Source organism: Musca autumnalis, unplaced genomic scaffold (assembly GCF_047663935.1).
Source record: "Musca autumnalis isolate F117 unplaced genomic scaffold, ASM4766393v1 scaffold_4, whole genome shotgun sequence".
NCBI classification, from domain to species: Eukaryota; Metazoa; Arthropoda; class Insecta; order Diptera; family Muscidae; genus Musca; species Musca autumnalis.
The window spans coordinates 219382134-219394585 of NW_027411977.1; the positions used below are offsets into that span (position 1 = coordinate 219382134).

The following is a 12452-nucleotide window of genomic DNA, read 5'->3' on the forward strand; positions in this document are numbered from 1 at the left end:
AGGACTTATTCTACCTTAGAAAATATTCTTTTATTCTTCTTCTGCCTATAGAAGACCTTAGAAGGCCTTGGCCTGAGCAAAAAATACCTTACAATGTCTTCTTCTACCTGCAGGATACCTTAGAATCTTGGAAGGGCTTCTACCATCCTTAGAAGCCCTGAGAAGGTTTTCTTTTGCGTATTGAAAATCTTAGATGGTCTTCTTCTGTCCTTAGAAAACCTTCGGAGATCTTAAAATACCATTCACTGTCCTTAGAAGTCCTCAGAAGAACTACTTCTACCTATGAAAAACCTTAGAAAGTCCTATTCTGTCTACAGAAGACCTTAAGAAGTCTTCCTATAAAATAACTTAGAAGGCTTTCTTTGCTCGATAAAACATAAGAGGTTTTCATCTGTTTTTAGAAAACCTTAAACGAGCTTCTTCCCTCTGCAGAAGACCTTAAAGGGTCTTTGTATGTCTCTAGACATTCGATACCATCAACCTTGCCAATATGTTCGAGGACATAGAAAAGACTTCCCCCTGTCGCGTTTGAAACGTCGTTTATGGAGTTCTGAGTCAAAGACCCGTAAAATAAAAGAGGAGTTCCCCAATACGGAGGTGATATTTCCGGAACTACTTAACTTCTACCTTTCTGAAGTAGAACAATATAAAACTTCTATATTTTATTCTGAATTAAATTCTGGATTTAGAATTATGGGATACCTATTAACATAGAATTTAAACGACATGTCAGGTAATACGGATCTTTCCCACTAATTAAACATAAATGGCGCCTAACGTTGAACTTTTTTATTTTGCAATAAATATTCGTCTCTATTTGTAAAGAGAGCTCTATTTTAAACCCTTTATGTCCTTATCACACCCTAAAACCTTCGTTCCTTCCCTCCCCCTTTTAAACCTGTGTCCTTTTCATTGTAAGCGTTTGTTGTTGCTGCTGCTGCAGCAGTGTTCCGCTCACCTTTTTCATATCACGCACAATTTTACACTCTTCAGCTAAAATTTCTTTAGCCGATAATTTGCGCTGTTTCTCTTTTTGTCCTATGGACGATATTTCTGGATCACTTTCATCACTATCAGCATCGGCAAATTGGATATCGGTATAATTTTGTAAATCACTTGGTGATTTAACCACCGTTGTTTCCTTCTCGATATAAGAACCATTCATGGAATCGGTTTCTAAAATGGTTTCTGGTTCCACTTGTTGTAGCTGAATTTCTTGACGCAGCAGCAAATTTCTGGCCGACTTAGTTACATTTAATTCTTTCAAGGGAATTGATTCTTCCTCCTCATTGCAACCCAATGACATTGAGGATTTGGATTGTTGCCTGGCAGTTTTACGTTTTTTGCGTGATAGATATGGTGTTGAGTGTTTGGAGGAATTTTGAGAATTTGACGAGGAAATGGCCTTACGTATTAGGCAATTTTTCAAATCTGTTTCGGAGGGTGTGGTTGCCTTGGAATGGAAATTACTATTCAGGGGGGAAAGTTCATCTGATATGGGACTGGTATTTGTGGTAGTATTGTTGCTGGAATTTGTGTTGCTGTGGGGACTGAGATAGTGGCCATATTTCGGCATTTTAATATCTTCATAGAGGGGTTGATTTTCATCTGGCATGGGTTCTGGGGTTTTATCATCATCTCGCTCCGGGGAATCGGGTATATCATCAAATGGTGGTATCCATATTAAATAGGCAGGATCCATGCCCAAGAAAGAACCCGGCACCGCTTCCGCATTTGTGACATTGTAGTCGTAATAATCCAACTCAAAATCCTCTTGATTTCCCAACGAGAATTCAGAACCTGGTCTGGCCAATAACTTTTTGCGGTTTTGTTTCTCTTTGCTTTCCTTGGCATTTGTGCTCCGTATGGTGGCCGAGCTGATGATGCTGGAGGCAGGGGAATAGCAGCCCTAAAAGACAAAAAGAACATTTTAATAAAAATTTAGTCCCTTCGTAGCCTCTAAAACTGGTCCAAACTTACATTTGTCAAATTAACACTGCTGCACCGAGGTTGCCTCCTCTGTTGCTGCTGCTGTTGGTGAATTATTATCGATTTCAGCGACTCACAATCGGTTTTCTCTTCCATATAGGAATTGGTCATCTTTAGAGTGGCAGCATCATACCGCTCCGAATATTTACTACTTCGCTTGGTATTCATTGGTGGGCTATTACAGATCGAGGACATTCCTGATGATATAATACTCTCGGAATCCTTGGCACTATCCTTCCGCTTCAAAGTGGCATGCTTGGGATCATTTTCATCTTCTTCACCATTCGACGAATCAGTGGGTGTACCATTTACCAAACCGTCTTCGGTGGAGGGAGTACGACTTAACGTCTCGGTGGTGGGGGATATGATTTCATTGCGCAGAGTCACAATGGAACCAGTGCTGCCAAGTTCATCAACACTGTGGAAGAAGACGAAAAATGTAATTTTTATAAAAAAACATTTCAAGGACGTGGATTTTTAAAACAGCATTTTTCAAGTAGGCGAATTTTTAGAAAATATTTTTTTAAGGACTTGGATTTTCAAAAGAAAATATTTTTTCAAGGACATGGATTTATAGAAATTAGTTTCTAGGTCATGGATTTTTAGAAAATATTTTTTCAAGGACCAGGATTTTTAAAAACATTTTTCCAAGGTCATGGTTAAAAAAAACATTTTCAAGGACAAAGATTTTTAAAAAAATATTTTTTCAAGGACCTGGATTTAAAAAAAAATATTTTATGAACGACGTGGATTTAAAAATATTTTTTAAAGAAGGTGTATTTAAAAAAAGATATTTTTAAGGACGTGGATCCTACAAAAATATTTCTTAAGGACGTTGAAATCCTCAATGTCGAGGATTTTTGAAGATATTTTTCCAAGGACGGGGATTAAACAAAAACATCTTCAAGGACGAAGATTTTTAAAAAATATATGTTTTGAAGGACCTGGATTTAAAAAAAAATTAAGGACTCGGATTTTAAGAAAATATTTTTCAAAAACGTGGATTTTTAGCAAATATTGCTTCAGGGACCTGGACCTTTGTTGGGACCTGGAATTAATATTTTTCATATATTTTTATGGACACCGATTTTAAAAATATTTCTTAAGGATGTGGATTTTTAAAAAACTACTTTTCATGGATATGTATTTGAAAAAAATATTTTTTTAAGGATGTGCATTTTAAAAACAAGTAAAAAGTTGTTAAGCTCGGCCGGGCCGAACTTTTTATACCCTCCACCATAAAATAGTCTTAATTAAAATGGAATAATTAGGGACCTTTCACAATTTTAGGTGGAACAACATTTCGATAATATATATAATACTACTGCCACCCACTATTGCTTAAAATACACTGTGAACACAAATGTTGGGGCAGAGATAATTCCTTTTGGAGATGAAAGCCCTTAGTGTGTGTATATTAAAAAAACCCGAAGGACAGATGCGCCGTGAGTCGAACTTCCGCGTTATGGAGTGATGAAGTTTTTGCAAGAGACCCTGTAAGCCATCATGAATTAGTATTATATCTTTGTTTGTTGTTTTTGTAGAGCACTTAAGCAACAGTGAACAAAGATATAACGCTAATTTCTGATGGCACACAGGGTCTCTAACAAAAATTTCATCACGCCATAACGCGGAAGTTCGACTCACGGCGGATCTGTCCTTCGGGGTTAATAATATACTCACCAAGGCCTTTCATTTTCCGTACCCCAGACTTTCACATCCATTTTGTTGCACAGTGTTATCTAATATAATCTAAAAAAATGTGTTCAACTAGGTGAAAGGTACCACCTACGGGGCTGTATCAAAGAGTCAACCTATCTTTAAATTTTTTGGCGGAAAACTTTTATAGCTTATAGGAATTTATAGAGTCACATTGAGGGTAGTTTCATCAAAACAATGTAGACTCTCAAAAATGGACCCATGTTGACGAATTTTAATGAAGAAATTTCGTGATCACTGAAAATTCCCGAAAATCGGGAGGTACAGTTATATGGGGGGATATACCAAAACATGGACCTATATTGACGATTATTTTTGAATAGACAAAACTGTAGCTAAAATTCTTAAAATACCGATCATTACAGCTAGTTCGGTTTAAAATTGCAGCTAAAATTGTCAAAATACCGAAAATCGGGAGGTACCGTTATATGGGACTATACCAAAACATGGACTTATGCCCATATGCTTTGGGATATAAGTTTGTTGATCACTAGGAACCCTAAGTGCCAAATTATAGCTAATTCGGTCTGCAAAGGTGGCGAATAACGTCAAAATGCCTCAAATCCGGAGGTACCGTTATATGGGGGCTATACCAAAGAATGGACCGATATAGCCCATCTTCGAACTTGACCTGCCTATGGAAAAAAGACCCTCGGGTGCAAAATTTCAGCACTCTATCTCAATTATTGCGGACGGTAGAGTGATTACAACAGACAGACGGACAAACGGACATGTCTAGATCGTCTTAGAATTTTATCCTGATCAAGAATATATATACTTTATAGGGTCGATTAGTTCGATGTGTTACAAACGGAATGACAAAATTAATACTATGGTGGAGGGTATAAAAAACAAGTAAAAAAGTATCAGTCAGCTTTGCCGACAGAGATATACCCTCAGCCTGTGCATATCAAAACAATTTTTCCGAAAAAAAAACATATTTTGGATGTATGAAACGACAAAAATGTTGATTAGGATTAAAAATCAAAAGTTTTGCGGAGGAGATACTTAAAGGAATAGATCGACATTGACCATTATGGAAGTGGATCTCCACCCACTGTATATGGTGCCATAGGAGATTTTTACACCCTTCGGGCTGTTTGTTCAAGAAGTATGGACTTGCCCCTGAAAAAACTTCTACCATCGTAATTGAGGCAGCGAATGCATGTTGCTTCAACAAAAATCAAAGTGATTCGATTGCAGGTCTTAAGGTGAACTCATCCGAAATTTTGTGTGGGAGGTACCGGATGGAGTGGACAAATATAGTCCATATTTGAACATGATCTATATCTGGTACATATATTAGGACGTGTAAAGTATGGACCAATTCGGCCACTCCCTTCAAGAGTTACCGTACGAATAATTTTTCCGAACATTTTTGAACTTTTGTGGGGAAGGTACCTGAAGGAGTGGACCGATATCTTCGATATCTTCGAACTTAAACTATGTTTGGACATAATATTACTAAGGCCAAATTTTGGACCGAATCGGCAGATCCGTTCGAGAGTTATCTTGCGCTCCAACCACCTCAGACGGTGTCATAGGGGTTTTTTGCAACTTTCAGGCCATTTTCGCAGGAAGTGTGGACTTGCCCCTGATGAAACTTGTACCGTCGTATGGGGGGGCAGTGAATACAAGTTGCTAAAACAAAAATCAAAGTGATTCGAGAGCAGCTCCTAAACTGAACTTATCCCAAATTTTGCGTGGGAGGTATCCGAAGGATTGGACCGATTAAGTCCATATTGGAAGCTCATCTAAGTCTGGTAGACATTTCACGATTTGCAGAGTATGGACCAAATCGGTTACTCCCTTCAAGAGTTATCGTACGTACAAATTTTTCGAACATTTTCGAACTTTTGTGGGGGAGGTACCGGAAGGAGTGGACCGATATAACCCATCTTCGAACTTAAACTAAGTTTGGACAAAATATTACGAAAGCCAACGTTATCGTGCGCTCCAGCCAGCCAGACAGGCAGACGGACAGACAGACGGACGGACATTGCTCAATCGACTCCAAATTGTGTGAAACACATTTCGTCCAAACATACTTGGGGTCTAAAACCATTATTTCGATGAGGCACATTTTGCCCGTATGAAAGTGTATATCACGAATGTTGTCAAATATTTCATATTCCATTTCTAAAAAAATGTTAAATTTTTTTTCGCGCTACATCAAAGATTTTTGGTACATAGGTTAAGAAACAAATTCTCAGTACGAATCCGCTCGCGAGCCTGTTTTTTGTTGATGCGGACAAAAGTTATGGCGGTTTTATTTTCGTTTTAAAGAAAAAATTATTATAAAAACGCTAATCATTTTACCGCAAGCAATTGCTACTAAAAAGTTATGTGGAAGTGGATTCAGTTAGTAGATTGCATAATATTTGTTAAATGTTACTCAGTACTCGCGAAATGTATAATAAATTGATAAATTATTGAATGTAAGTCAACATCTTTCAAAATAAAGGTCCATTTACCCACTATAAAATTACGAAAAAAAATCGTATGGGAGCAAAACTTCACGGCGAATCAAATGAGACTAAAATCATACAAATTGGTATTATAGTTTCGATGTCACAGCCAAAATAAACACATATTTTGGTTAAAAAAATAATTTTTGTTTGAAAAAATATTTTTTCACATTCATTATGTAGTATAAAATTTTGGAAAAATCTATAGGAATACTTCCTTCATTTTGCTTAAATCTCCAATTAAAATATACGGATTTTGCTTTATAGACATTAATATAAAAGCTTTTCTATTGAGGAAGATAATTGGGTTGCTGAGGATATAACTCAAGGCTTCTGAAATGGAAATAGGGGTCACATAACCAATTTTAATTTCTATGCATTTTTAAATACGTGTAAATCGCGTAATTATCAAAATCATGTTGTCCGCATGTGATTTTCATGTACAGCAAGACCATATCTTTTAATTTGTATATATTTTTCGAAATTTAATTTGGAGGCTAAGATGTAGCATCGGCTGCATCTTAGCACTAAAAAACCTATAAAATATCGCTAATTTGCGCAAAGTGAATACAATTTTTGTCCGCATCCGATTTCAATGTTCATCATGAAAATCTACATCGATATATATATCTATTTCAAGGCGATCAGTCAGGAACCGTGGATGTAGCATCCCACACTATTTTTTGGGATAAAATGAATGTAGCTCCCTTATCATTGAAGTTTTCAAATCTCTGTTTCCGCTAAAACGAAGATGCTGTACTAGTTGTTTCATTGCAGTGGAAACGAACCGCAGAAAACGCGATAAAATACGCGATATTTTCAAAAACATTTTTAGGTGATTTTTCTACTTTGGAATTTATCGTAACTCGCGTTTTAGTAGATGGATTTTCACGGGGAATGATTTATTGGATCCGGAACGTAAAAAACTAAAATGTGCAATCAAGTACAAGGAATTCGAATGGCAATTGTAAAAATTAGGCCCGAAAAATATGATTTTTAGAAAAATGTTCACACAAAATTTCCGTATTTGGATGCAGATTTCTATGAAGCTGTGTAGACTACATTCACGGCACATATATCAAATAACTCAGAATCGCGAGTTCTACAATCCTATATACGATTTTTTGAAAAACCTGTTTGCGGAATGAAATTAGAAGAACATTTCAAAAAACACTGTAAATCTGGCTTCAAAATGTCAGCATCATTTAATGGTAGAAGCAGATCCAATTTTGAAAAGTCATACATTAGTGAGATGATCCTTATTTAGTTTGCTTCTACTTTTACTTTGACAGGAAAATTGAGAGAAGTGTGATTTACTCACAAATCAAGAGAAAACAAAAAAAGACACGTTGGCTTCAACCCATGTTTACCTATTTTTATACCCTCCACCATAGGATGGGGGTATATTAAGTTTGTCACTACGTTTGTAACTACTCGAAATAACCATTGTAGACCCCACAAAGTATATATATTCTTGATCAGCGTGCAATTCTACATCGATATAGCCATGTCCGTCCGTCTGTCCGTCTGTCCGTCTGTCCGTCTGTGGAAATCACTCTAGCGTCCGAACGGATTGACGTAGGTTGATGAAATTTTGGGAAAATCCATTATTTGTACGTAGGACTTTTGGTATTGAAAGTGGGTTATGTAGGTCCACTCTTTCGTATAGCCCCCATACAAAATGACGCGTGACGCGTCGTCGTTTTAAGGAATTTTGAAGATATTTGTCCCATTTTACCACCGAATTGGTTGTAATTTGGTACTTTGTGTCTCCAGAGGCCAAAAAATATTCCTACCAAAGTTGGGTTATATAGGTCCACGTTTTGGTTTAGCCCCCATATAAGGCCCCATATAAAGTACGCGTCATTTCAATATATTTTGAATGTATTAGACCCATTTGACCACAGAATTGGTTGTAATTTGGTATTTTGTGTCTCCAGAGGCCAAAAAATATTCCTACCAAAGTTGGGTTATATAGGTCCACGTTTTGGTATAGCCCCCATATAAGGCCCCATATAAAGTACGCGTCATTTTAATATATTTTGAATGTATTAGACCCATTTGACCAAAGAATCGGTTGTAACTTTGTATTTTGTGTTTCCAGAGGCTAAGAAACATTTCTACCATAACATGTTTATATAGGTCCACGTGTTGATATAGCCCCCATAATACAATATCTCCCGATTTTCGATGTTTTGAACGTTTTAGCCTCATTATCACACCGATATGGCTGAAATTTGGTATTTAGTCTTCTTTAGGCGTATAAAACTTTCCCCCAGAAATTTGTAGGTATAGGTCCACGCCATCATATAGCCCCCATAGAACGGTACCTTCCGAATTTCGGTATTTTGAAGGTTGTGACCACATTAATCCACCGAAATGGCTGAAATTTGTGGTGGAGGGTATAAAAAGTTCGGCCCGACCGAACTTAACGCTTTTCTTACTTGTTTTTTTTTCAACTTTTTCAAGAAAGAAATTATAATTAGTTTTTTCGTAATGGAAAATGTGGATTTTTAAACAAATATTTTTTCTTTAAAACATAAATTGTTCAAAGAATACTTTTCAAGAAACCGAAGTCCTTGAAAACATGGATTTTTTAAGAACGTTTTTAAAGACCACCAATCCCCTATTATAAGAATTATAAAGAATATTTTTTCACGGACCAACATGACTCATTTCGCACTCCTGCTCACCTCTTAATGGTTGGTTCCTTAACAATCTTCTCATTCATCTCCGTTTCCCTTGCCAAATTCTCAGCATCAACACTCTCACGGAGTATGGAGTGCCTCAACTGATGTTTAGGACGCATTTTTACCATATAAATCACTTCCGAAATAAGGGTGGTTGTGGATATGGCTCTCGATGGAGGGCTGGCCAGTGAATTCATTGATGCACTCGGTGTGTGGAGGCGGGAACCTTCATCCCGTCGCTTAGCTATGGCCAAATGATATTTGCGATAACGTACCACATATTGGGCGCCTGGGGGAGAAATTCATTTAAGTATATAGAAGGTAAATGGGGGGCGAGGAAACTTACCCAACAAAGCACTTATTAGAATAATGATACTGGCAAAAACAATGGCACTCAAATGGACCAAGGTAAATTTCGTTTTCAGTTTAGGTTTTTGAAGAAATGCTCTACTTTTCACGGTTAAGCCGGTGGCAGCCATTACAGGTTTTGAGGAGGCGGTGGAATTTTTTCCTGAAAAGAAAATTTCACAGATTTAAAATTCAACAAATAATGCCTCAGCTAAAAATCACCTACCAATTTGTTCCACATTAGCCAAAAAACCACCAGTACATATCAGGCCCGTATGAATTTCAGTATTGTTTGCAATGCTGCCACCGCTGCCATCCTCACCGGCAAAGAATTCCAACAACAATTGTGCTCCGCTGGATTCCACAATAACAGGTGAATTGTCATTTCCCTTGGCTGTTGTGGCTCCAGTTGGGTTGCTGCTGCTACCAGCAACCCCAATTCCCCTGCCACCACCACCACCCTGTAACTCTATCAACAAAGTCGATGATAATGATGGTCCATCACGTATTTTGATGTATTGTGTGGCGCAGGGCAAACGTAGGAAGCTTAACTGCAAAGCGATAGTCTCTTCACCATCAACCTGAAATAGACAGAAGGTAAATGGAAAACAGAGGTACAAAATGAATGAATGTTGGATGAATGTTAGTTAAAAGTGGGAGATTTAGTTTTTTGTTTTGTATTCAATCAATAGCTCGCATTGTCTAGGCCTTTGGGGAAATTGAAAAAAACGAAAAAATTGAAATGTGTCTGGTTTGGTGCTGGTGATACTGCAGGCTATGTGCCACCATTGTAGTTAGCTATGCAGTCGATATCATTTCAAAATTGAATTCATCACTCATAATGTATGTACACATCCTTTCAACGTTTTATGGACCACTGCGTTTGACAGTTAACCCTTAAACCACCGTGAATTTTTTAAAGAATATTTTTTAAAGGATCAAGAATAAAAATATTTTTTTAAGGATCAACCTGCGTGGATTTTTAAAAAATATTTTTCAAGGATTATCAACAGTACGTGGATTTTTAAAGAATATTTTTCAAGGATCATCCACAGTACGTGGATTTTTTAAAGAATATTTTTCAAGGATCTTCAGCAGACGTGGATTTTTTAAAGAATGTTTTTCAAGGATCATCAACAGTACGAGGATTTTTTAAAGAATATTTTTCAAGGATCATCAATAGTACGTGGATTTTTTTAAGAATCTTCTTGCAAGGATCATCAACAGTACGTGGATTTTTTAAAGAATATTTTTCAAGGATCATCAACAGTACGTGGATTTTTTAAAGAATATTTTTCAACGATCATCAACAGTACGTGGATTTTTTAAAGAATATTTTTCAACGATCATCAACAGTACGTGGATTTTTTAGAGAATATTTTTCAACGATCATCAACTGTACGTGGATTTTTTAAAGAATATTTTTCAAGGATCATCAACAGTATGTGGATTTTTTAAAGAATATTTTTCAAGGATCATCAACAGTACGTGGAGTTTTTAAAGAATATTTTTCAAGGATCATCAACAGTACGTGGATTTTTTAAAGAATATTTTTCAAGGATCATCAACAGTACGTGGATTTTTTAAAGAATATTTTTCAAGGATCATCAACAGTACGTGGATTTTTTAAAGAATATTTTTCAAGGATCATCAACAGTACGTGGATTTTTTAAAGAATATTTTTCAAGGATCATCAACAGTACGTGGATTTTTTAAAGAATATTTTTCAAGGATCATCAACAGTACGTGGATTTTTTAAAGAATATTTTTCAAGGATCATCAACAGTACGTGGATTTTTTAAAGAATATTTTTCAAGGATCATCAACAGTACGTGGATTTTTTAAAGAATATTTTTCAAGGATCATCAATAGTACGTGGATTTTTTAAAGAATATTTTTCAAGGATCATCAACAGTACGTGGATTTTTTAAAGAATATTTTTCAAGGATCATCAATAGTACGTGGATTTTTTAAAGAATATTCTTCAAGGATCATCAACAGTACGTGGATTTTTTAAAGAATATTTTTCAAGGATCATCAACAGTACGTGGATTTTTTAAAGAATATTTTTCAAGGATCATCAACAGTACGTGGATTTTTTAAAGAATATTTTTCAAGGATCATCAACAGTACGTGGATTTTTTAAAGAATATTTTTCAAGGATCATCAACAGTACGTGGATTTTTTAAAGAATATTTTTCAAGGATCATCAATAGTACGTGGATTTTTTAAAGAATATTTTTCAAGGATCATCAACAGTACGTGGATTTTTTAAAGAATATTTTTCAAGGATCATCAATAGTACGTGGATTTTTTAAAGAATATTTTTCAAGGATCATCAACAGTACGTGGATTTTTTAAAGAATATTTTTCAAGGATCATCAATAGTACGTGGATTTTTTAAAGAATATTTTTCAAGGATCATCAACAGTACGTGGATTTTTTAAAGAATATTTTTCAAGGATCATCAACAGTACGTGGATTTTTTAAAGAATATTTTTCAAGGATCATCAACAGTACGTGGATTTTTTAAAGAATATTTTTCAAGGATCATCAATAGTACGTGGATTTTTTAAAGAATATTTTTCAAGGATCATCAACAGTACGTGGATTTTTTAAAGAATATTTTTCAAGGATCATCAACAGTACGTGGATTTTTTAAAGAATATTTTTCAAGGATCATCAATAGTACGTGGATTTTTTAAAGAATATTTTTCAAGGATCATCAACAGTACGTGGATTTTTTAAAGAATATTTTTCAAGGATCATCAATAGTACGTGGATTTTTTAAAGAATATTTTTCAAGGATCATCAACAGTACGTGGATTTTTTAAAGAATATTTTTCAAGGATCATCAACAGTACGTGGATTTTTTAAAGAATATTTTTCAAGGATCATCAACAGTACGTGGATTTTTTAAAGAATATTTTTCAAGGATCATCAACTGCACGTGGATTTTTTAAAAAATATTTTTCAAGGATCATCAACAGTACGTGGATTTTTTAAAGAATATTTTTTAAGGATCATCAAAAGTACGTGGATTTTTTAAAGAATATTTTTCAAGGATCATCAACAGTACGTGGATTTTTTAAAGAATATTTTTCAAGGATCATCAACAGTACGTGGATTTTTTAAAGAATATTTTTCACGGATCATCAACAGTACGTGGATTTTTTAAAGAACATTTTTCAAGGATCATCAACAGTACGTGGATTTTTTAAAGAACAGTACGTGGATT

General features: G+C 35.5%; 1 protein-coding gene across 1 annotated transcript in view; it reads right to left on the reverse strand.

Moving 5' to 3' along the window:
• Positions 1-820: 820 nt before the first annotated feature.
• Positions 821-12452, reverse strand: part of gogo (thrombospondin-1 like protein golden goal) — a 71343-nt gene continuing 59711 nt past the window's right edge. Inside the window, exons 5-9 of the mRNA XM_073982463.1 lie at positions 9441-9795; positions 9213-9377; positions 8870-9155; positions 1981-2407; positions 821-1909 (exon numbers count right to left, since the gene is read on the reverse strand). Coding sequence (XP_073838564.1) covers positions 893-1909; positions 1981-2407; positions 8870-9155; positions 9213-9377; positions 9441-9795 — 2250 coding nt within the window. The 3' untranslated portion in view covers positions 821-892. The remainder of the gene's footprint in view (positions 1910-1980; positions 2408-8869; positions 9156-9212; positions 9378-9440; positions 9796-12452) is intronic.